The sequence below is a fragment of the Entelurus aequoreus genome, linkage group LG08, assembly GCF_033978785.1.
Source record: "Entelurus aequoreus isolate RoL-2023_Sb linkage group LG08, RoL_Eaeq_v1.1, whole genome shotgun sequence".
NCBI lineage: Eukaryota > Metazoa > Chordata > Actinopteri > Syngnathiformes > Syngnathidae > Entelurus > Entelurus aequoreus.
Genome location: NC_084738.1, coordinates 72,302,052 through 72,327,051, shown reverse-complemented (window position 1 = coordinate 72,327,051; position 25,000 = coordinate 72,302,052). Strand labels below are relative to the sequence as shown.

Sequence of the window (25,000 nt, the reverse complement as noted above, 5' to 3'; positions counted from 1 at the left end):
AAGAGTTCTTTCTTTTTACATAGCCATGTTTAGAGTAGCTAGTACTTTTCCTTTGTTTATTCTACCAGTCTCTCTTTGTCTTCAGATTGTCTGTTTTAGGTCTCAACCCTGGAATGTGAAAACCTCCCCCCATTGGTTTCTTATCAGTGTTGCGAGGGGGAGATGGGGGTTGTCTTTGTGTGAAAAGAAGTTGGTTTTTCCCTTGGAATGCCAGATCTTCTAGAGTAGCCGATATGAATGTATTGATTATGTTGAACTCTTAAAGCTTTAGTAAACTTGAAAATATTCCAATTCTGTCTTGATGGTCCTTCTTACTCAGCATATATGTCATCGAAAGAACTTGGGATTGACCAGTGACTTAGATTCCCTTGCAGGAAGAACTGGTCCGACGCAACAGTACCCGATTCCTTACTTTGTTTAGGCATTCACATAAAACCAAACCTTTGTCACGTCCAGTTTCAGACTTGTTCAGTCCGATTGCGGACTAAACACCGGCTCACGTAAACGATCAGTCAGGAAAACTCCTTCTAAGTAATGTTGCAATTTCCAACACCAACAAAGCAAGTATGCTCGGTAGAAAACGCCCAAACGTAAAGTAAGTGTCCACTCTTCCAAAATGGGCTAGCTTGATGCTAATTAACATGGGATTTGCCATAGACATGCTACTGTTAACATTAGTGATTTTACATGGCGCTTTTAACTCCTCCAACCAAGATGCATGTTACAATCAAACAGCCGGTGCGTGATAAAAGTACAATACTTGCAGTACAAACCCTTTGCAAGGCGCAACATAGTACAGTCAGCCTCCTGGGAAAAAGCCACTTCCTAGTTTCACAACAATCACAGCTTTTTAAAACCTCAAATTGTACATTTTGGGAACATTTGGTGTTTTCAAAAGTTGTAAGCAATGATAATCAATTCTAAGAAATAAAGACTTGAGTTTTCTCAATGAGTTGATATCACTTACTAGATCCTATTTGAAGTTGAATTGCTGACATGAATGAACTTTTACACCACGTTCTCATTTTGTCCAGTTTCACCTGTAGTGTATACAACACCATCTTTATTGTCATCCATATCAGGCTGTTTGTAATGAAACAGGCTACTAAAAAGGCTAAAACATATATTTAAAGTCACATATTTGTGTTTGTATTCATGATTAGTGTTAGGGCTGGGTGATACGGACCAAACGTGATACCGCAGTATTTTTATTCCGTAAGGCGGTACACGGTATATACCCATATCTTAAAATAAAGTGCAAAGTGCTTAAGGTCCCTTAAGTGTTTTACGACTAGATAACCAGAGTCCAGATCAGGGGTCAGCAACCTTTTTGAAAGCAAGAGCTACTTCCTGGGTAGTGATTCATGCGAAGGGCTACCAGTTTGATACACACTTCAATAAATTGCCAGAAATAGCCAATTTGCTCAATTTACCTTTAACTCTATGTTATTATTAATAATTAATAATATTTACACTTAATTGAACGGTTTAAAAGAGGAGAAAACACGAAAAAAAAAATTTGAAACTAAGTTTATCTTCAATTTCGACTCTTTAAAACTCAAAATTCAACCGAAAAAAAGAAGAGAAAAACTAGCTAATTCGAATCTTTTTGAAAAAATTAAAAAAAGAATTTACGGAACATCATTAGTCATTTTTCCTGATTAAGATTAATTTTAGAATTTTGATGACATGTTTTAAATAGGTTAAAATCCAATCTGCACTTTGTTAGAATATAGAACAAATTGGACCAAGCTATATTTCTAACAAAGACAAATCATTATTTCTTCTAGATTCTCCAGAACAAAAATTTTAAAAGAAATTCAAAAGACTTTGAAATAAGATTTAAATTTGATTCTACAGATTTTCTAGATTTGCCAGAATATTTTTATTTTATTTCAATCATAATAAGTTTGAAGAAATATTTCACAAATATTCGTCGAAAAAACAGAAGCTAAAATGAAGAATTAAATTAAAATGTATTTATTATTCTTTACAATAAAAAAAATAAATTTACTTTATTGATTTAAATTGTCAGGAAAGAAGAGGAAGGAATTTAAAAGGTAAAAAGGTATATGTGTTTAAAATACTAAAATCATTTTTAAGGTTGTATTTTTTCTCTAAAATTGTCTTTCTGAAAGTTATAAGAAGCGATGTAAAAAAATTAATAAATGTATTTAAACAAGTGAAGACCAAGTCTTTAAAATATTTTCTTGGATTTTCAAATTCTATTTGAGTTTTGTCTCTCTTAGATTAAAAATGTCGAGCAAAGCGAGACCAGCTTGCTAGTAAATAAATACAATTTAAAAAATAGAGGCAGCTCACTGGTAAGTGCTGCTATTTGAGCTATTTTTAGAACAGGCCAGCGGGCTACTCATCTGGTCCTTACGGGCTACCTGGTGCCCGCGGGCACCGCGTTGGTGACCCCTGCTTTAGATTATTTGGGTTGTAAGTAGTAACGTGTTGTTTATTCTTATAGAGTACTTAGTTAACCGTTACTATGGCAAAGCAATTTTTGTTCGTTAGCATTAGCTTTATATCCTCACGCTTGTGTTTGATTGATTGATTGAGACTTTTATTAGTAGATTGCACAGTACAGTACATATTCCGTACAATCGACCACTAAATGGTAACACCCCAATAAGTTTTTCCACTTGTTTAAGTCGGGGTCCACTTAAATTGATTCATGATACAGATATATACTATCAGATATTTACTATGTGCGGGGAGAGATGGAGCTTCTACTCGCTAGCTGCGGTAAAAGCCGCCGGCTGTTGGGTTTAAAACTACTTTTTAGCCGCTACACTACAGCTGGATAGTCCGGCTGTGAGTACAGGCACTTTCAAGCCGAGGCGTCGCTAAACATTTGACAGCTATCGTTAGCTTCTGTGCTAAGTCGCTAACAGAAGTGGACAACACAAAGAGATGAGATTAGTTATAAGGTGGCTACAAAGAGAGATATAGGTTCTCAAGCAAAGTGTAAATAAAGCCGGAGTCGCTCACCATTTGCCAAATAAAACATTGCATCACTCGGGAGTTGAGAAGTGGGCGCGGGGGCGCCATACTCTTTTGTTGTGTTGCGTTGTGGAGGGTCAGAGAAGCCTACGTAAAGACGCAAAGGGACGGGCCAAAGGGAATGGCTCGGCCCGTCACGCGCAGAGAAGAGCAAACGGCCGTAACGAATGCACATCAAAAGATAGCGGTGTGGCGGCATTGTCTCAAATATAAACCGCTTTATAAAATCCATCCATCCATCCATCTTCTTCCGCTTATCCGAGGTCGGGTCGCGGGGGCAGCCTAAGCAGGGAAGCCCAGACTTCCCTCAGCCCAGCCACTTTGTCCAGCTCCTCCCGGGGGATCCCGAGGCGTTCCCAGGCCAGCCGGGAGACATAGTCTACCCAACATGTCCTGGGTCTTCCCCGTGGCCTCCCACCGGTCGGACGTGCCCTAAACACCTCCCTAGGGAGGCGTTCGGGTGGCATCCTGACCAGATGCCCGAACCACCTCATCTGGCTCCTCTCCATGTGGAGGAGCAGCGGCTTTACTTTGAGCTCCTCCCGGATGACAGAGCTTCTCACCCTATCTCTAAGGGAGAGACCCGCCACCCGGCGGAGGAAACTCATTTGGGCCGCTTGTACCTGTGATCTTGTCCTTTCGGTCATAACCCAAAGCTCATGACCATAGGTGAGGATGGGAACGTAGATTGACCGGTAAATTGAGAGCTTTGCCTTCCGGCTCAGCTCCTTCTTCACCACAACGGATCGATACAGCGTCCGCATTACTGAAGACGCCGCACCGATCCGCCTGTCGATCTCACCATCCACTCTTCCCTCGCTCGTGAACAAGACTCCGAGGTACTTGAACTCCTCCACTTGGGGCAAGATCTACTCCCCAACCCGGAGATGGCACTCCACCGAAGTAAAGCAGCGGTGTTCAAAGTGTTGCCAAACGCCAGGAGAGCGTCTCTAAGCTGTGTTGTCTTAGCACTTATAGACGTGATAAAGGTTGGCTTCCACGCTTTTCTGCACGATGTGGTAATGCACACTCCCTGGGCTTGTGGTGGCGGATCCGCACTCTCACCCGTGCGGCGAATACGACCGTGACCACTTGTATTTCATTAGCGAAGAAATGCAAGAAACACCTCTCTTCCACCACCTCACTAAATATTGCGACAAAGTGCTTTGCAGTTACATTTTGTGCGTTGGTAACAATTTGGTTTTGCCTCACCCGAGTCTGTGTGTGATTGATCAGTATCAGTATCGTTACAACCCTGGTGGAATGTCACGTGTTTTACTTCCTTGTAGAACTGGACAATACGGAGGAGCTGCAGAAGAAGAGGATCTGCCGCATCATCACCAAGGACTTCCCCCAGTACTTTGCCGTGGTGTCTCGGATTCGGCAGGAAACCAATCAGATGGGTCCTGAGGGCGGGACGCTCTGCAGCCGGAGTGTCCCGTTGGTACAGGCCTCCTTCCCTGAGGGGGCGTTAACCAAAAAGATCAAGGTTGGGCTGCAGGTGAGTACAGGAAGAACAGACGTCAGCAGGACAAAGTCAACAAGATGGTGGTCGGAGGCTCTTAACCCAACCTTCCCCCATCAGGCCCAGCCTGTACCAGACGACACCGTGAAAAAAATCCTGGGTAACCGAGCCACCTTCAGCCCAATTGTGACGGTGGAGCCCAGAAGGAGGAAGTTCCATAAGCCCATCACCATGACGATTCCGGTCCCACCCCTCTCAGGGGAGGGTCTTTCCAACGGGTACAAAGGAGACTGCACTCCATGCCTACGCCTTCTTTGCAGTATCACAGGTATTCCCACGACAGTAACGGTGATACTCCGAAAATAGTCACTGAAGCGTTGGAATGCAATGTTTGTTCACCTGTATCGTCACAAAACTCAACCCGGGTCAACTGCCGTACTGGTCTCTCAGGCGGTACTTCGCCGGCACAATGGGAGGACATCACAGGCACGACCCCGCTCACCTTCGTCAACGACTGCGTCTCCTTCACGACCAACGTCTCGGCCAGGTTCTGGCTAGCGGACTGCCACCAGGTCCCGGAGACGGTGGGTTTGGCCTCGCAGCTGTACAGGGAGCTGATCTGCGTGCCCTACATGGCCAAGTTTGTGGTCTTTGCCAAGATGAACGACTCGCTGGAGTCCCGGCTGAGGTGTTTCTGTATGACGGACGACAAGGTGGACAAGACCCTGGAACAGCAGGAGAACTTTGAGGAGGTTGCCAGGAGCAAAGACATCGAGGTGCTGACTGGTCTTGAAATAGGACGGATCTAAATCTTTCTAACTGCTTCTAACTTGTTTATGTGTTCTTAGGTTCTAGAAGGTCGGCCCATTTACGTGGATTGTTACGGCAACCTGGCTCCTCTGACCAAAACTGGTCAGCAGTTAGTTCTCAACTTCTACGCCTTCAAGGAGAACCGGTTGCCCTTTTGCGTCAAGGTAAAACTCATGAAAGTAATTCTGCTCAAACAAGACAAACTAGCTTTTGAAAGAGTGGAGCCACACCCCCAGGCGATAACCATTGATCCACTCGCTGACCTCGGGATCGCCACAATCCATACTCGTCCACACTTTGCCGCTCTGTTACTTCTGCTTCGTGGGAGCTGGAACCAGTTCATGAAAACTCAGCTGATTAGGAAACGCCTGTCAGGGCGCTAAGAGACTTTGTCTTTCCATTAGCCATCATCCCATAACTGGTCTGTCGTTTCGTTCTTTGCGGGCGTTCAAAAATATTATACGCTAACGGTGGAACGGTACGCAAATTCCACGGTTCGGCTCTCATCACGGTTTGTGGTCACGGTTTTTGTTTTGATTCGTTGTTCTTTTTAACAACCCAGAATATACGGTTTAGCACAACTAGTCAGCGTAACATTGTTTCAATCAATAATGTCGTGTACGGTGACATAGCTGACCACATTCACTTTTCATTGATTGATTGAGACTTTTATTAGTAGGTTACACAGTACAGTACATATTCCGTACAATTGACCACTAAATGGTAACACCCCAATAAGTTAAGTCGAGGTCCACGTTAATCAATTCATGGTAGACTTGGGGTCTGAATCTTTGGGTACCTAACAAATCGATCCAACTCCGTTTCCTGGGCTGACGATTAGGTTCAGAATCGAATCTCGATCCAGCCGTCGTCTTGTCTCTCAAAATACCCCCAAAAAGTACCGTCCTCCTTTAAGTGAGACAGTTGATAAGACGGCAAAATTGGCGCAATTGTTGGTTTAATCCAAGCGACAATATTTAATAAACATCACAATCCGGGAGATTGGTAACTTCAGTCGGGATGTTGGTAAACAAGAGTCAAATATCTGGGAGTGGTCCCAAGAACCCGTGAGAAGTGCTATCCTCTACACCAGGGGTCAGCAACCTTTTTGAAATCAAGAGCTACTTCTTGGGTAGTGATTCATGCGAAGGGCTACCAGTTTGATACACACTTCAATAAATTGCCAGAAATAGCCAATTTATTATTAATAATTAATGATATTTACACTTAATTGAACGGTTTAAAAGAGGAGAAAACACGAAAAAAAATGACAATTAAATTTTTAAACATAGTTTATCTTCAATTTCGACTCTTTAAAATTCAAAATTCAACCGAAAAAAAGAAGAGAAAAACTAGCTAATTCGAATCTTTTAGAAAAAAATTAAAAAATAATTTACGGAACATCATTAGTAATTTTTCCTGATTAAAATTAATTTTAGAATTTTGATGACATGTTTTAAATAGGTTAAAATCCAATCTACACTTTGTTAGAATTTATAACAAATTGGACCAAGCTATATTTCTAACAAAGATAAATCATTATTTCTTCTAGATTTTCCAGAACAAAAATTTTAAAAGAAATTCCAAAGACTTTGAAATAAGATTTTAATTTGATTCTACAGATTTTCTAGATTTGCCAGAATATTTTTTTTGAATTTTAATCATAATAAGTTTGAAGAAATATTTCACAAATATTCTTCGTCGAAAAAACAGAAGCTAAAATGACGAATTACACTAACATTTATTTATTATTCTTTACAATAAAATAAATTAATTGACTTGAACATTGATTTAAATTGTCAGGAAAGAAGAGGAAGGAATTTAAAAGGTAAAAAGGTAAATGTGTTTAAAAATCCTAAAATCATTTTTAAGGTTGTATTTTTTCTCTAAAATTGTCTTTCTGAAAGTTATAAGAAGCAAAGTAAAACAATTAATGAATTTATTTAAACAAGTGAAGACCAAGTCTTTAAAATATTTTCTTGGATTTTCAAATTCGATTTGAGTTTTGTCTCTCTTAGATTTAAAATGTCGGGCAAAGCGAGACCAGCTTGCTAGTAAATAAATACAATTTAAAAAATCGAGGCAGCTCACTGGTAAGTGCTGCTATTTGAGCTATTTTTAGAACAGGCCAGCGGGCTACTCATCTGGTCCTTACGGGCTACCTGGTGCCCGCGGGCACCGCGTTGGTGACCCCTGGTCTACTGTATCTCTTTACAAAAGGTATGCTCACCATGTTTCCGCTTGCTTCTTGTTGCGCAATGGAGCTGAGTGGTAATTAGTAAGTAGGCGGTACATAAAGAAGCCATTTATTTCCTGGTACAGATTCGAGACCCCAGCCAGGAGGCGTGCGGGCGTCTGAGCTTCCTGAAGGAGGTGAAGGGCGCCAAAGGCCTCCCGCAGACGGCGGTGTGCAACCTGAACATCACGCTGCCCGCCGCCAGAAAGGTAAGGCGCCGCTCGGCGCCACGTGTGCTCACCTCCATCCCCATCGCCATCGCCATGGTCAGGGCAGCAGGAGCTTTGGAGTGGGAGGTGTCTTTTATCTGTTTAAGGCTTCTCTCAATAAGTACTGATTATTGATTGTGTGCTTGTCAATGCTTCTGGCTGAAGGCAAGAAAATGTTGTGAGTTTGCTCTCAGGCTGGCTTTTGTGTCCCTGGCTTGGATGTTTTTGCATTGGAGTCTTTTTGACTTCTCATCTGCTCTTTCTTGTGGTGATTTATTCATTTCTTTCTTTTTCTTTTCCTTTGCCACCGAGCTGCTGTCAATCACTCTCCTTTTTCACACCCTGATGTTTCTCCCCCCTTGCTTTCCATTATGTTACGCCCCCCCGCCCCGTTTCTGCAATGCATCTTGGGAACCAGGAAATGGAGTCAGATGGCGAGGAAGAGGTAAAGCACACCCCCACCCCCCATATCCCCCCCCTCCATGCGCTACATACCCTCTGCTAGCATAGCCTTAAATCTCGCCGCCTCCGCAAGGGAAACGTCGTTGTTGAAAGTGCTGACTATTGCATGACTTAATAACTTTAAGATTACACACTTGTCTCTTTTAGGGCCTCATAATCTGTCATAAGTTATTCTTATTGTGTATTAAATACTACTTACTGAACATTATTCTTATTGTGTATTAAATAGTACTTACTGGACATTATTCTTATTGTGAATTAAATAGTACTTACTGAACATTATTCTTATTGTGTATTAAATAGTACTTACTGAACATTATTCTTATTGTGTATTAAATAGTACTTACTGAACATTATTCTTATTGTGTATTAAATAGTACTTACTGGACATTATTCTTATTGTGTATTAAATAGTACTTACTGAACATTATTATTATTGTGTATTAAATAGTACTTACTGAACATTATTCTTATTGTGTATTAAATAGTACTTATTGAACATTATTCTAATTGTGTATTAAATAGTACTTACTGGACATTATTCTTATTGTGTATTAAATAGTACTTACTGGACATTATTCTTATTGTGTATTAAATAGTACTTATTGAACATTATTCTAATTGTGTATTAAATAGTACTTACTGAACATTATTCTTATTGTGTATTAAATAGTACTTACTGAACATTATTCTTATTGTGTATTAAATAGTACTTACTGAACATTATTCTTATTGTGTATTAAATAGTACTTATTGAACATTATTATTATTGTGTATTAAATAGTACTTACTGAACATTATTCTTATTGTGTATTAAATAGTACTTACTGAACATTATTCTTATTGTGTATTAAATAGTACTTACTGGACATTATTCTTATTGTGTATTAAATAGTACTTACTGAACATTAATCTTATTGTGTATTAAATAGTACTTATTGAACATTATTATTATTGTGTATTAAATAGTACTTACTGAACATTATTCTTATTGTGTATTAAATAGTACTTACTGAACATTATTCTTATTGTGTATTAAATAGTACTTACTGGACATTATTCTTATTGTGTATTAAATAGTACTTACTGAACATTAATCTTATTGTGTATTAAATAGTACTTACTGGACATTATTCTAATTGTGTATTAAATAGTACTTACTGGACATTATTCTTATTGTGTATTAAATAGTACTTACTGAACATTATTCTTATTGTGTATTAAATAGTACTTACTGGACATTATTCTTATTGTGTATTAAATAGTACTTACTGAACATTATTCTTATTGTGTATTAAATAGTACTTATTGAACATTATTCTTATTGTGTATTAAATAGTACTTACTGGACATTATTCTTATTGTGTCTTTAATAGTACTTATTGAACATTATTCTTATTGTGTATTAAATAGTACTTACTGAACATTATTCTAATTGTGTATTAAATAGTACTTACGCTGCTGTGTCACATTACCCAGCATGCACCAGACATGAAAACAACTTGACAACTTGTTGACTGAGGTCCTGATGTCCAGCAACTCAAACATAACGTTGGAACAACATGTATGCTTTTTGATGGCCTTTAATCAATGTCGGGTTCTGACGTTGATTTAACATTGAATTTTGGTTATTTCCCCACCAATATTCTACACAAATACAACGTTGAAACAACATGCTTCTTGATGACGTTTAATCAATGTCAGGTTCTGACGTTTATTTAACATTGAATTTTGGTTATTTCCCCACCAATATTCTACACAAATACAACGTTGAAACAACATGGTTTTTGATGACGTTTAATCAATGTCAGGTTGATTTGACCGTTGAATTGAACGTTTAATCAATGTTGGTTTCTGATGTCAATTTGACCATTGAATTTTGGTAATGTTTCCAACCAACATCCTACAACACCATTACAACGTTGAAACAACATGCTTCTTGATGACGTTTAATCAATATCAGGTTCTGACGTTGATTTGACCGTTGAATTTTGGTAATGTTTCCAACCAAAATCCTACAACACAAATACAACATTGAAACAACGTTTAATCAATGTTGGTTTCTGATGTCAATTTGACCATTGAATTTTGGTAATGTTTCCAACCCACATCCTACAACACAAATACAACGTTGAAACAACATGCTTTTTGATGACGTTTAATCAATGTCAGGTTCTGACGTTGATTTGACCGTTGAATTTTGGTAATGTTTCCAACCAATATTCTACAACACAAATACAACGTTGAAACAACGTTTAATCAATGTCGGGTTCTGACGTTGATTTGACCATTGAATTTTGGTAATGTTTCCAACCAACATCCTACAACACAAATACAACGTTTAATCAATGTTGGTTTCTGACGTTGATTTGACTGTTGAATTTTGGTAATGTTTCCAACCAACATCCTATAACACAAATACAACGTTGAAACAACGTTTAATCAATGTTGGGTTCTGATGTCGATTTGACATTGAAATGTGGTCATTTTTCAACCAACATTCCACAACACAAACATAACATTGACACAACATGCTTTTTGACAACGTTTAAACAATGTCAGGTTGTGACGTTGATTTGACATTGAAATGTGGTCATTTCCCAACCAACAACGCGGATCCAACGTTGGACGTCAACGTAGTCTCAATTTCCAAGTACAACTATTTTGCGGCATTGTTTCAAAGTCACTTTTAAAGGACACGTACGTATAAATGAAGGTGGTATCGATGTCTGGTGCCTGCTGGGTAGGGATGTAACCATCTGAACATTTCATATCACGGTTATCCTTTTTATCATCTTATTGTTAAACCACTTACACTATTCAACGTTTAACCAAATTTTATTCAAATTAAAAGTAATTTGACGCACAACATAGGGCTGGGCGATAAAACCATATATATATATATATATATATATATATATATATATATATATATATATATATATATATATATATATATATATATATATATATATATATATATATATATATATATATATATATATATATATATATATATCATGATAGAGGAAAAGTCACCTAGTCAGTTAGTTAGTAGTCAGACCAATGTGGTCTGTACATCAGTGGTCCCCAACCACCGGTCCGCGGCCTGGTACCCGTCCGTGAACCGATTGTTCCGGGCCACACAATAAATTTAAAAAAAAAAAAAAAAAAAAAATTGTTTTATTATTTATTTTTTTTCATGAAATTAACATTAAAAACACAATATATACATTATATATCAATATAGATCAATACAGTCAGCAGGGATACAGTCCGTAAGCACACATGATTGTATTTATTTATGTAAAAAAAAAAAAGATTTTTTTTTTTTTTTCTTTTTTTTTTTTCATGAAATTAACATAAAAAACACAATATATACATTATATATCAATATAGATCAATACAGTCAGCAGGGATACAGTCTGTAAGCACACATGATTGCATTTATTTATGTAAAAAAAAAAAAAAAAATTTAAAAAAAAAAAAAAAAATTTTTTTTTTTTTTCATGAAATTAACATAAAAAACACAATATATACATTATATATCAATATAGATCAATACAGTCAGCAGGGATACAGTCCGTAAGCAGATTGTATTTATTTATGTAAAAAAAAAAAAAAAAAAAAATTTTATTTTGTATTTTTTTTAAATACAAATAAAAACTAGAACAGCCAAATAGCTAAAACTAGTATGCATATATCTAAAAAAAAAGGCTTTTTTAAAAAGAAGGGTTTTTAAGCCTTTTTTAAAAGCATCCACAGTCTGTGGTGCCCTCAGGTGGTCAGGGAGAGTGTTCCACAGCCTGGGAGTGGCGGAGCAGAAAGCCCGGTCTAAGGTTTTAAAGTGTTTTTCTATAGCTCCGTTGCTCAGTCAGCAATTTGCTTTGTCGTTTGACAATACAATTGTCATAAATAGGTCATATAAAGACAATATTTGAGTTAGCATTTAAGCTAGCAAGACATTAGCGCGCTAGCTCGATAAGCGCTGTCACCGGTCCGTGAGTTTATGGAACGGCAGTTATCAATCAGGGTTTTACAATCATTTGAATTAAAAACCAACCGTCTGGAGTTTTGCCGCGGTCTACCATTGTTACCCTCAACCGTTACATCCCCTTGTCCAAACCAAATGAGCTCGTGAATAAGACGATTGTGTTGTGCCCAGATGTGACGCGCTGAAGTCCAGATGCTGCTCCAACGGGCGGCAACCTGCCACTGATAGCCATTTGTGTTGTTTGCTATTGTTGCAGACTGAAAAGCCCGAGCGACGTCATACCTTTGCATCTCTAGCCTTACGTAAGCGCTACAGCTATCTGGCCGAGCCTGCACTGAGTGAGTTTGTCATCTTCACTAACAAAACCCTTAAATGTGATCTCATCACAGTTCTTATGACAAGGCCTTCTCTCCTGGCACCACATGCTTGTTGACCACACGCTACATGCTTGTTGACCACACGCTACATGCTTGTTGACCACACGCTACATGCTTGTTGACCACGTGTGTGTTTGCATGCGTCTTGGACTTTGTGTGCTGTGCTTGATTTTCTTCTTCTGCCTTTGATTTGATTTTCCAAATTCATCAGTCCTTCTTTGACTCCACGTTGAAGGTTTTTCAATGTGGGCAGACCAAAGAACCGAAGATATTTCAGTCGTCCCGTGCGAGTTCCGAGCTCCTGGTGATGGTGTGGCAGCTTTGTTTGCGGAGCGCATGTCCGCAGCTGTTGAATTTGGCTGTTTTGTTGTCTTTTTCCTTGGTTCCATACAATCTCATGCATGACAAAATGGGCGGTCTCGGAGAAGACATTTTGTCATTGGACTAAAAAAAAAAGGAAACTCTTTGGTCACTTCTGGTCTGAGCTGTCTTTGGGAAGCTGCAATGTAATGTTGAGACCAAACAGATAAAAGGCACTTCTAAAGTGGTTTCAAACAGGAACCGCAATCCACACTTTGACTTTAGAGCAGGTCCAAAGAGAGGAGCTGTTTTGTATTCATTTTGGTGCATTTGTCATTTTTTGTTGCTGATTCAGCGCCATTGTGGTTTTTACTTTGCTGCTTTGTTGGGCTTTAAATCATCCATTTTGTTGTGGTTGTTGTCCTCATTATTCCTGTCAGCTGTCATTACCGAGTAACGTCTTAAAACACCTTTTTAGTTCCATCTCCAATCAAATATCTGAGCACTTCATGAAATTGCTGTTTGTTCTTCCTTGAGTACCAGGACTGCTTCACTGACCAACTCTCCCTCCTCTGATCTCTTCTTCTTTTGCATCCCCTTTCCTTCTTTCTTCATTTTTTCCTTTACTCCTCCACCTTCTTTTGATTTCATTTCCCGTGGCTTCAATGTTTCTACAAATTGCCCTGAAGAAACAGAAGTTGAGCGAAGCGCACCAGCAAGAACACTGCCTGCTGGTCACCCTCACAAACCTGTCTTTCCAACCAGACCTTACCCACCATGGTCGACTGCTCCTCTTACCGTCCCTGGCCAAGCAAGGCTCGGCGGAGTGGGGGGTTCCGTCACCACTGCCGATTCACCGGCCGGCTCAGCAGCTTCTTCTCCACTGAAATCTCCCTGGCCCTTTTCCCCATCACCTGCATGTTCTGCACCTATTAGATCCACCATGGGATCGCCACTTCAAGCACCTAGCCTGTCCTCCTCTCCAGTCAGTGACAAAGTGCCCTCATCCCCCGTGAGATCTTACAGGACTATGCCATCACCCATTAAAACAGTTGTCCAGCAGGGTCAGTATCCAGTTCAAGCCTCTGCCAGCTTGGTGTCCTCTGGAAGTCCATGTAAACCTGCTACAGAGCCTGCATCTATTAGAAGTTTTTCTTCGGCATACACGTCAAGGACCTCCCCAGTTCACTCAATAGCCAACGGTTACGTGCCAGATAAGTTGTCTTCACATTCAGCTCCAGTATCACCAAAGACACCATATAACATCTACAGTTCTTTTAAGATAGATCCAGGAGCACCAAATCCTGCCTCCGCCAAAAGCATCTCCAGCCTGTCCTCTTTGAAAACCTCTTCTGATTCCACCCTTTCCCCGCGAGGGGGGAAGTCCACCCTATCGTCGCTCTCCTCCACTGGAAGGACAACCATTGCTTCATCAGAATTGTCCATGAGGAACGGAAACGCCTCACCTGTAAAATATCCATCGTCCTCGTCCACGCCCTCTTCACCTTCTTCTCGGCTTCTGTCAGAGAGGAGTAGTAGCCTTCAGGAGAGGATCCAAGCCACGACGCAGGCAGCAACGTCTGGCATCAGCGCCGCCATAAACGAAGCCATTGACTCGTACTCTGTGTCGGGCTACGGCACTCTCAAATCGCTGTCTTCCCCTCGTAGAACTGCCACAGCAAGCTCTGCTTACGGTTCTCTGAGATCTGAAGCGTCCCCCACAGGCCCTACGGTTTCTTCGAATACAGTCACTGTCCCTGTTTATTCATTGCTTAATGTCATGGTAGACACCCCTGTCAAACCAGGGCCTGGGTCTCTCAAAATGTCATTCCCCAATTCCCCTCGAGCCCCGCCCTCTTCCTCTATGTCTTCCTGCGTTACGACCTCAAAAATCAACTCCCAATTAAAATCGCCTCCTTTCATCACTCCTCCCATTGTCCTTTCCGCAGCTTCCAACCAGGAGATACTGAAAGATGTAGCTGACATGAAGGAGGACCTCATGAGGATGACGGCTATCTTACAGACAAACACGCAGACGGCAGCTAAAACTGTCCAAACGTCTCTCACGAGCACTCCTCAAGAGACCAAGTTAGATGACGATGAGCCGTATACGCTTGTGGAGAAAGTGAAAAAGGATTTAGTGAAAGTCAGTGAGATTTTACAGAAGGACATTGTGAGGGAAAGGAAGTCTATAGAGAGAGTAGAAGAGGAGGAGGGCTGGGAGGAATTTTCTATAGATGAGCTTGAGGAAGCCCAAAGAAGCGTAGTCTCTTATGAGGACGCGCGTCTTCGTAAGCCGCAGTCAAATAATGAGCTGGAATTGGCTAAAGTGGTCGACTTTCTAACTAACGACATTGGCGCTAGTTCTCTCTCTAAAATGGCAGAAGTGAGAAGTAGGTATGAGGAGGAGGTGAAAGGGGAAGGGGAGGAAAAACAAAAGCGTGTCCTCAAACCATCCATGACAATACAGGAGCATAAACTGAAAATGCCTCCCCCAGTCTCAGGCATGCTCAGATCTCCATCAGAGAAAGACCTAAGCAAGCTTGCTGAGTCATATCAGGGGGCAGACACTATTCTTGAATCACCAGAGGAGCTGTCTCACGAGCAGGACAAGAGTCCTCTGTCTGACAGCGGCTTTGAGACCAGGAGCGAAAAGACCCCTTCTGCTCCCCAGAGTGCAGAAAGCACAGACCCCAAGCCTTTATTCACAGATGTTCCTATCCCCCCAAGTGTCCCCGAAAGCAGGTCTGACGTGGTCGACATTCAAAGTTACGAGCACCCTTTTGATGAGCCGCTTCTCATGGAGGAAGCTGTGTCTGATTTTCCGTCAACAAGCTCAGCCTCGGCCGTTCAGATGAAAGTTCCTGAGGAGGACTCAATGAGCATGTGTGTAAAAGAGGAAACTCAGATTACTACTACAACTAGAATGGTCTATCACAAACCTCAGATCACTGAGGGCGCCGTGGGTATCGAGGAAGGCATGTCAGTTCGAGACATCATGAAAGCCTTCCAGTCTGGTAGGGACCCATCCAAGGAACTTGCAGGGCGTTTTGAACACAAAGCTAGCCAGGACTCTGTCAAAGGTGACGAGCTATCTCCGCGGTTCCTTGACAGAGACACTAAATCCAAACCCAAAGTAGAAAGGATAATTGAGGTTCATATTGAGAAGGGCCATGGCACCGCAGAGCCAACTGAGGTTTTTATCAGGGAAACTAAGAAACACCCCGAGATGTATGTCTACAAAAGGGACAGGAGCATCAAGGAACTGCTTGATTACGACGAGAACCAACAGGAAGAGGAGGAGCTTATTGTCGAAGAATCCTTGCCTCTTTTCCTGGAAACATCCCGCGTTAACACCCCAGTGTCCCAGGAGGACGACAGTCGCCCAAGTTCTGCTCAGCTGATGGCAGATGATTCATACAAAGCCCTGAAACTGCTCAGTCAGCATTCCATAGAATACTGCGATGATGAGCTATCAGAGATCAGGGGGGAGTCTTACGAATTTGCTGAGAAAATGCTCCTCTCAGATAAACTTGACCCAGCGTCAACATGTCACTCAGACACAGAAGATTCTGCAATGATGGCTGACAAAGACTTAACATCCGATGACATAAATCAGCAGTATGCTAGCCCTAAAAGATCAAAGGATGGTTCTCAAAAACAGGGCGCATTTTTGCACAGAGATGAAGCGCCGCAGTTTGATAAAGTTACAGTGCTCCATTATTCAACAGAACCGGGTAGTCCCAAGCGTGCTGTTTGGATGAGATTTACAGAGGACAAACATGACAGAAGCAGGGACAAGCTCCTCTATGAGGATCGAGTAGACCAATCTGTGAAAGAGGCGGAAGAAAAGCTCTGTGAGGTTTCCCAATTTTTCCGTGAGAAAACAGAAAAGCTCAATGATGAGCTTCAGTCACCTGAGAAAAAGCCTGTGAGGCGACAATTAAAAGAACCGAGGTCCTGGCCCACTTCAGCTTGCAGCAGTCCGCAGAAAACTAAGGCAGGCGAGGAGGGAGTCTATAAAAGCAAACTCAGGGAGCCTTCTGTCTCTAGAACATTTGACAGCATTCAACCAGCTGAAAAGAAAAGCTCCAGCTTGCCAAGCAGTCCTCATAAAAGCGATACAATTAAACAACAAACTAGGATCAGTGAATCTGAACCTTCCTCTCCTGCCCACATAGCATCAACGTCCAAAGTCAGCTCTGTAAGGTTGAAGTATGAATCTGAATCTCAGAGAAAAGGTCAGTCCAGTCCAACCAAAATCCCCCCCCCAGTTCAGCCAAAACCTTCTATTAAGTCGTTACAAGAGAGCAAACTCCCTGTTTACCAATTTTTAGCTGACAGAAAAGCATCTAAAGTTAGTGAAACGTCTCAAGAGGAAAGCTCCTATAGTAGTAATGATAATAAATGTGACAAAGCTGATTCAATATCAGCTCATTCCCCAAAACACAGTGGTGATACTTTAGTGAACAGAAATCTCCCAAATCTCTCACTGCAGAGACAAAGTAGCGTCGTCGGGCCTGAGAAAGCCACCAGTAAAGTCAAAGATGCTCATTGTATCATCACTCAGGAAGTTAACGTTGGCAGTAATATCCCTGAGAAAGAGAAGCATGTTCAAACATATCAAGCAGCTGATTTTTCAAGAAAAGATGGTGAGGAAATAACAAATAAAAATGTCAGAAAACAATCAGACTCACACATTCCTGTAAGAACAGCAACCAGTTTTAATGATAATGACCTCCCAAAGACGCATTCTGTTACAAAACCCTCACAGATACCTACGCTATCTAAAAGTAAAAGCCTTGAAAAGACCTCAGCGAAAACAAACAAAACTTTTGAAATTCTTGATAACACTCCTAAAGATTCCAACTCCAATAACTTGGTCAGTTCAAAAGACATTCTGGAGAAGGTAATTACCCCTCCGGCTGATGCAGCAACCAAAGAGAACTTTAGGGGCATGAAAACGTTGCCTGTTTACGTCAGCCTCCAGGTGGGCCGTCAGGCTGAGCGGGAAGCCAAAGGGGCGCTGCATGCCATCAAACAGGACTCGGCGCTTCCCATAAGCCCAGATGACGACACACTAGAACAGATCTCTTTCATAGATAGCTCAGGGAAAAGCCCCCTCACGCCAGAGACCCCAAGCTCTGAGGAGGTCAGCTATGACCTCACCGCCAGGACCCCCGATGGCTTCATGGCATTAGTGACAGGTCAACCGAGCCCCATCATGGAGGTATCTGAAGAATTAGAAGATGACGAGCAAGGCAGAGACATTTTTTACTTTAAAGATGCCCCAACCGAACGCAAAACTCAAGCGGACCTTGTTAATGCTAACATGCTAGAAACTAAAATGACTGATAACTATCAAAGATTAGAAAATATATCCATCCTGCAAGAAAACACAATCAACGGCTATGATGAAAAAACAGTTCGGGATGTCTCAAAAGACAAAGGGGTGGCATACATCGAATTCCCCCCTCCCCCTCCTTTAGATCTCTCGGAAACGTCTGATCCAGACAGGAAAGGTTCTTGGGCTTCATCAGAAACTGAAACAGAAATGATGGAAGTGAATTTACAGGAGGAACATGGCAAGAAGATGCTGACTGAGCCAATAATACGTATTCAGCCTCCTTCGCCAGTGCCCCCTGAGGTAGATGATAGTCAGTCAAATGGGGAAGACGATGATGAAGAGTCAATCTTCCATTCGATTCCCAGAAAGAAGTTTACCTTCAATGCTCCCGGGGAGGAAGAAGAGAGTAGGGAGAAATGTAATAAACAAGACAAAAATGGAAACATCAATGACCCTGTGGTTGGAACCAATGGCTTTAATGACACCAATGGTTCTAACGGCAAGGGAGAGGACTATGATTCTGAACAAAATGGAAATGACCAGTCCATTACGGACTGTTCACTCGCCACAACAGCTGAATTTTCCCATGACACTGATGCCACAGAGATAGACTCATTAGATGGATATGATCTCCAAGACGAGGATGATGGTCTGTACGTACAAGCTGATTTAAAGTCACTAGGAACCCCTGATAGCAGGCGAGATGTCTGGGCGCCCGACACATTTAGATCTATAGAGCGTTCTTTTCCTCAGACTAAACTTGAAGTTATTGAAGAGGAGAAAACTCCCGAAGAATGTCCAAAGGACCAGAGAGACATTTCTTTCGATGGTGAAAGACCGAATAATGGTCCTGAAATCAACCAACAGAAACATTCAGCTAAAGAAGGTTTTACAAATGCCTACTTTAGTTATAAGTTAGAAGAGGAGTTTAATTCTCCTTTTAAGACGGTTGCCACTAAAGGCCTGGACTTTGACCCCTGGCCCAGCAAAGGCAGTGAAGAAGACGTTGTCGACATGGAAGGCACGCAGGAAGGCAATGGCGAGCCTAAGCCTTTTGGGCTGGCAGTCGACGACCAGTCTCAGGCCACCACGCCAGACACCAGCCTGGCCCGAACGCCCACTGACGATAGCACACCCACGAGCGAGCCAAATCCCTTCCCATTCCACGAGGGAAAGATGTTTGAGATGACACGCAGTGGTGCGATTGACATGAGCAAGAGGGACATGGTGGAGGAGAGGCTCCAGTTTTTTCAGATTGGTGAGCATTCCTTCTCGATGGGCAGGTACAGGGTCAGGGAACCTAAGTTAGTTGCCTTCTCATGCGACATGGGTCAGAATGCAAAATGTAGTCCTGTAAGTGTCCCTCATGTGACTGCACCAACTGTCCAGCTAGAAATATCAAACACTGTTAGCAGCTTCTGTAGAGACGCAAATGAACCGACATTTTCTACGTTTAGAACATCTGATTCTGTATGTGATAGCACTTTTTATAATGCTATAACTTCAGGTGTAAATGTAGTAACCTATGCAAGTCCTCCCAATGTTATTGCACCAAATTTCTCATATTCTGGAGGCCCTGTGGACACATCAGGAGCATTTGACCATTTGGGTTGAACTTTCTCCCAAAGACCGAATTGCTCCACCCCACAAACATTGAGCACCAACACCACTGATCCTCGTGTTCACTCAAATGTTTGACAAATGTTTTGATAGCACTCTCTCTGAGCCAGTTAGACAAGCCCAGAATCAATGAAGGTGGTTTTACTAATGTAGTGATACACAGCACAGGAGCCAGAAAGCTAAAACAAAAAAACCTGATCTACAAGTCCAGTGTACAGTGAGAATCCTCAAACGGCAAAGATGCAGATATTATGATACTGAGATCTGAGACAAAGCTAATAGATTCCTCATCAGGACACTTACGCTCAGGGAAAGACTGGACCCCTTTGAGAAGTTAGTTCCAAAATCTAGAATTCCTTCAATGAAAGCCATCAAAGACTTTAGTAGATTAGATGTTTCCACTAGAGTCTTTTAGAATCACACGTACAGGCGAGGGCGATAAACAGCCAGATGAACGTAGATCTAAAGATGAGCACTTTGCTAAAAGCCAACAAATAAGTAGCACAAAAAACGACACACAAAGGTCAGTCGGTAGGCATGTACCTAATCTCCTGCACCAAAATAGTTCAAAGGAGGCTGAGCCAACATTAGAGAAGACCACACCTCCAGCTGAGGACCATAAAGTGCTTTATTAGCAAGGGCACATCCTTTTCAGAACCATCTAGAAGTTCCGGCCCTTCACGCACCTCCACATCCATCGCATCAACACCTTCTGCTAGAGCCGCGAGCGCTGACCTTCAGCAGGCCAGCCATCAGAGGCTGAGGAGGAGGAGCGGGAGGAAGAGTAGGCCGACACAGGAGCGCGAGGAGGAAGGGAGTAAGGTTGATCAACCAATCACGAGTCCTGTCACCGCAAACACCACTAGTTTGTAAACTCTTTCTAAGCACTTCTGTATCTTCCTCTCTGGTGCATGTCGCTGTCGTGGGTGCTTGGTGGTGTCCTGCAAGTGGAGCTGTCACTTCTTTGTGTCCTTGTGTTGTCTGACCATGGGGTTATCTCTTTTTACTATACGTGGAAGGAGGACAGCTTTACAACACTAGAGAGTCTCGATCGGTGATTCACGGTTCTTAAAAGGCTCCTTCGATTCCAGCGTCATGTTTGAGCTCTTCCACCCTCACATTAGTCATTAGGGTGATGCAAATCTGTAGTGCCAAAATGTTCCTGGACTAGTTGTCCTATGGCAGGCCTAATCAACTGGCGGGCCACACCCGTCCTGGCAAAGCTTCTCATTTGGCTCGCTGAACGTCACCCAAATAGACTTGATGAAACCTTTCAAACTAGGGTGGAGCGCGTATGCAGTACTCTCGCCACCCGGCAGGGGGCAACAGCGAGGCATATGTGTCATAGTGGGGTGAGTAGAAGAAGACTACTCATCCAACCCTTAAAAAAACTAAATATGTTTCAAAAATCGGACATTTAATGAGTGGACAACAAAGTACGAATGTTCTGCTGGAGTCTTTGTTTCCTGTCGGACCTTTGAAGCGTGGGACAAAGAGTTCTAGACAAGTTGAACATCGGTAGAAATCCACACGTGTAAAGTTCATCAGGAAACTTGGTCAAATCTTCGTAAGTAGATATTGTTCATAAAAATATTCACTTTGTTTTCTATTGAAATTGCTGACTTTAAGATGTATTTTGTACTCGTGCTCGTGTTGTTTTTGTCTGAGAGTAACTAGCAAGCAAAGCTCATTCAATACATTTAGCGCTAAATTTGACCAGTCGATGTCAATAATGCTACACTTTAGGTTTAATTGTGATGAGTCACAAACATTGTGTGCAATGTTTGAGATAGATCAAGTTTACTTCCTGTATGCATAAACATCTGTAGTGGATTGTGTGAATGTAAACCTATTTGATTTCTGTAAAATACACAATCATGGACAATATTTATGTAAAATACATAATGGACGTTATACCGTTGGAATGTTTACTTTATATTACTTTATATTATTATGTTTATATTTTTAGTCTTACAAACGTAAGGTAAGGAAGTTCAGAAGTTGTCTTATTTTTTTTGGTCATTTTCTTTCATGTAAGTAAGAGTACAGTGTTACGCAGAGGTGTACTTATAACATCTTTGTCAACAAATGATACTATTTGTTAGGGCTGTCAATCTTTGGGCACAACATGATTCCATTCGATTCTTGGAGGGTAACGATTCCATTCAGAATTGATTCTTGATTCAAAACGATTCTCTATTTAAAATCAATAAATGTTATCAATAACATCGGGTGCTAGTTCTATGATGAACTACATTCCTCCGTAAAATAAACAGCCCTGATACATTTCTATGTTACTTCAAAGAAAACTGGTTTTGTTGAATAAAGTTCCCGCCAAACGTTTAGTAAAGTCAAATACAAATAAGACAACAAGAGAAGTAGCTTTCCTAAAGTCAATCAACTATATCAATAAAACATTTTTATCCATTTTTGAATTTTGAAAAATCGATCAAGAATTGTTACAAATAAGAATCGTGATTGATTCGGAAAGAAAACATTTGTTCTTGTGTATAAAGTAGAGTGGGGCGTAACAGGAAGAAGTTGAGACAAGTCTGGTGTGACGTCCATCAAGTTGTCGAACTCATGAAGAAATCTTGCACTGAATTGGAAGCCAACCTTGTTGTCCTGCCAGCTAGAACCGAAGGAGCCTCTCCATGGATCAATAAAACCAGACCTTGTCAAATGGGCCACAAGACCGAGAAACTTAGTCCAGTTTTCGACGTTCACGGTTATGACCTTGTCCTGGTTTTGGTCTGCTTGCCTGGTTTGTAGACTCTCACCTTTGCCAGTGGTTTTGCTCCCTGGGAGCGCTGAGAAAACCAGTCCTGGGCCAGACTTGACAGTCCTGGGCCAGATTTGACAGTCCTTGGCCAGACTTGACAGTCCTTGGCCAGACTTGCCAGTCCTTGGCCAGACTTGCCAGTCCTTGGCCAGACTTGACAGTCCTTGGCCAGACTTGACAGTCCTTGGCCAGACTTGACAGTCCTTGGCCGGACTTGACAGTCCTTGGCCAGACTTGACAGTCCTTGGCCAGATTTGACAATCCTTGGCCAGACTTGACAGTCCTTGGCCAGACTTGACAGTCCTTGGCCGGACTTGACAATCCAACGGATCCGATTTCAAGTGTGGGCCAGAGGTTGTTGTCTTCAGGAAGGTTGTTGTTTGTGTTGTCAAACTAATACGTTACACACTTGACTAACACTACTGGACATTGAGGACTTTTGCTTTCCTGGACTCACCGATCCCCTGAGTTTGGACTTGATTGGGTTTCAAGACTTTCACCATGAACACAGTCGCTGGGGATAGTTTGTCCAGAAAAGCAGAGGTGTTATAAAAGTGACACAGGTGTAGACCACCTGTTGTCGTTTCCTTGTGTGTCGTCTCCTTGGGACTTTGTGTGTGGTCTCCTTGGGACTTTGTGTGTGGTCTCTCTCCAATGTCTCACAATACTCTTGTTGCTCTTAGGTCCTCAGAGTCCCTGCGAGAGGACAGACCTCCGCATGGCCATAGTCGCAGACCACCTGGGACTCAGCTGGACCGGTGAGTCTCCTTTCCACACACACACTACTAATAATCAGTCTTGACTACTAATAATCAGTCTTGACTGCTAATAATCAGTCTTGACTACTAATAATCAGTCTTGACTACTAATAATCAGTCTTGACTACTAATAATCAGTCTTGACTACTAATAATCAGTCTTGATTACTAATAATCAGTCTTGACTACTAATAATCAGTCTTGACTACTAATAATCAGTCTTGAATGCTAATAATCAGTCTTGACTACTAATAATCAGTCTTGACTACTAATAATCAGTCTATTTGACTACAAATAATCAGTCTTGACTACTAATAATCAGTCTTGACTACTAATAATCAGTCTTGACTACTAATAATCAGTCTATTTGACTACAAATAATCAGTCTTGACTACTAATAATCAGTCTTGACTACTAATAATCAGTCTATTTGACTACTAATAATCAGTCTTGACTACTAATAATCAGTCTATTTGACTACTAATAATCAGTCTTGACTACTAATAATCAGTCTATTTGACTACTAATAATCAGTCTTGACTACTAATAATCAGTCTTGATTACTAATAATCAGTCTTGATTACTAATAATCAGTCTTGACTACTAATAATCAGTCTATTTGACTACTAATAATCAGTCTTGACTACTACTAATCAGTCTATTTGACTACTAATAATCAGTCTTGACTACTACTAATCAGTCTATTTGACTACTAATAATCAGTCTATTTGACTACTAATAATCAGTCTTGACTACTAATGATCAGTCTATTTGACTACTAATAATCAGTCTTGACTACTAATAATCAGTCTTGATTACTAATAATCAGTCTATTTGACTACTAATAATCAGTCTTGACTACTAATAATCAGTCTTGACTACTAATAATTAGTCTATTTGACTACTAATAATCAGTCTTGACTACTAATAATCAGTCTTGAATGCTAATAATCAGTCTTGACTACTAATAATCAGTCTATTTGACTACTAATAATCAGTCTTGACAACTAATAATCAGTCTATTTGACTACTAATAATCAGTCTTGACTACTAATAATCAGTCTATTTGACTACTAATAATCAGTCTTGACTACTAATAATCAGTCTTGACTACTAATAATCAGTCTATTTGACTACTAATAATCAGTCTTGAATGCTAATAATCAGTCTTGACTACTAATAATCAGTCTATTTGACTACTAATAATCAGTCTCGAATGCTAATAATCAGTCTTGACTACTAATAATCAGTCTTGACTACTAATAATCAGTCTTGAATGCTAATAATCAGTCTTGACTACTAATAATCAGTCTTGAATGCTAATAATCAGTCTTGAAGGCTAATAATCAGTCTTGACTACTAATAATCAGTCTTGAATGCTAATAATCAGTCTTGACTACTAATAATCAGTCTTGACTACTAATAATCAGTCTTGAATGCTAATAATCAGTCTTGAATGCTAATAATCAGTGTTGACTACAAATAATCAGTCTATTTGACTACTAATAATCAGTCTATTTGACTACTAATAATCAGTCTTGAATGCTAATAATCAGTCTATTTGACTACTAATAATCAGTCTTGATTACTAATAATCAGTCTTGACTACTAATAATTAGTCTATTTGCC

General features: G+C 40.9%; 1 protein-coding gene across 1 annotated transcript in view; it reads left to right on the top strand.

Annotated features, from left to right (window-relative positions):
• Positions 1-25,000, top strand: part of LOC133656276 (ankyrin-3-like) — a 148,811-nt gene that overhangs the window by 86,251 nt on the left and 37,560 nt on the right. Inside the window, exons 33-41 of the mRNA XM_062057263.1 lie at positions 4,302-4,513; positions 4,598-4,805; positions 4,928-5,253; positions 5,326-5,451; positions 7,610-7,732; positions 8,151-8,177; positions 12,445-12,526; positions 13,555-19,470; positions 23,298-23,372. Coding sequence (XP_061913247.1) covers positions 4,302-4,513; positions 4,598-4,805; positions 4,928-5,253; positions 5,326-5,451; positions 7,610-7,732; positions 8,151-8,177; positions 12,445-12,526; positions 13,555-19,470; positions 23,298-23,372 — 7,095 coding nt within the window. The remainder of the gene's footprint in view (positions 1-4,301; positions 4,514-4,597; positions 4,806-4,927; positions 5,254-5,325; positions 5,452-7,609; positions 7,733-8,150; positions 8,178-12,444; positions 12,527-13,554; positions 19,471-23,297; positions 23,373-25,000) is intronic.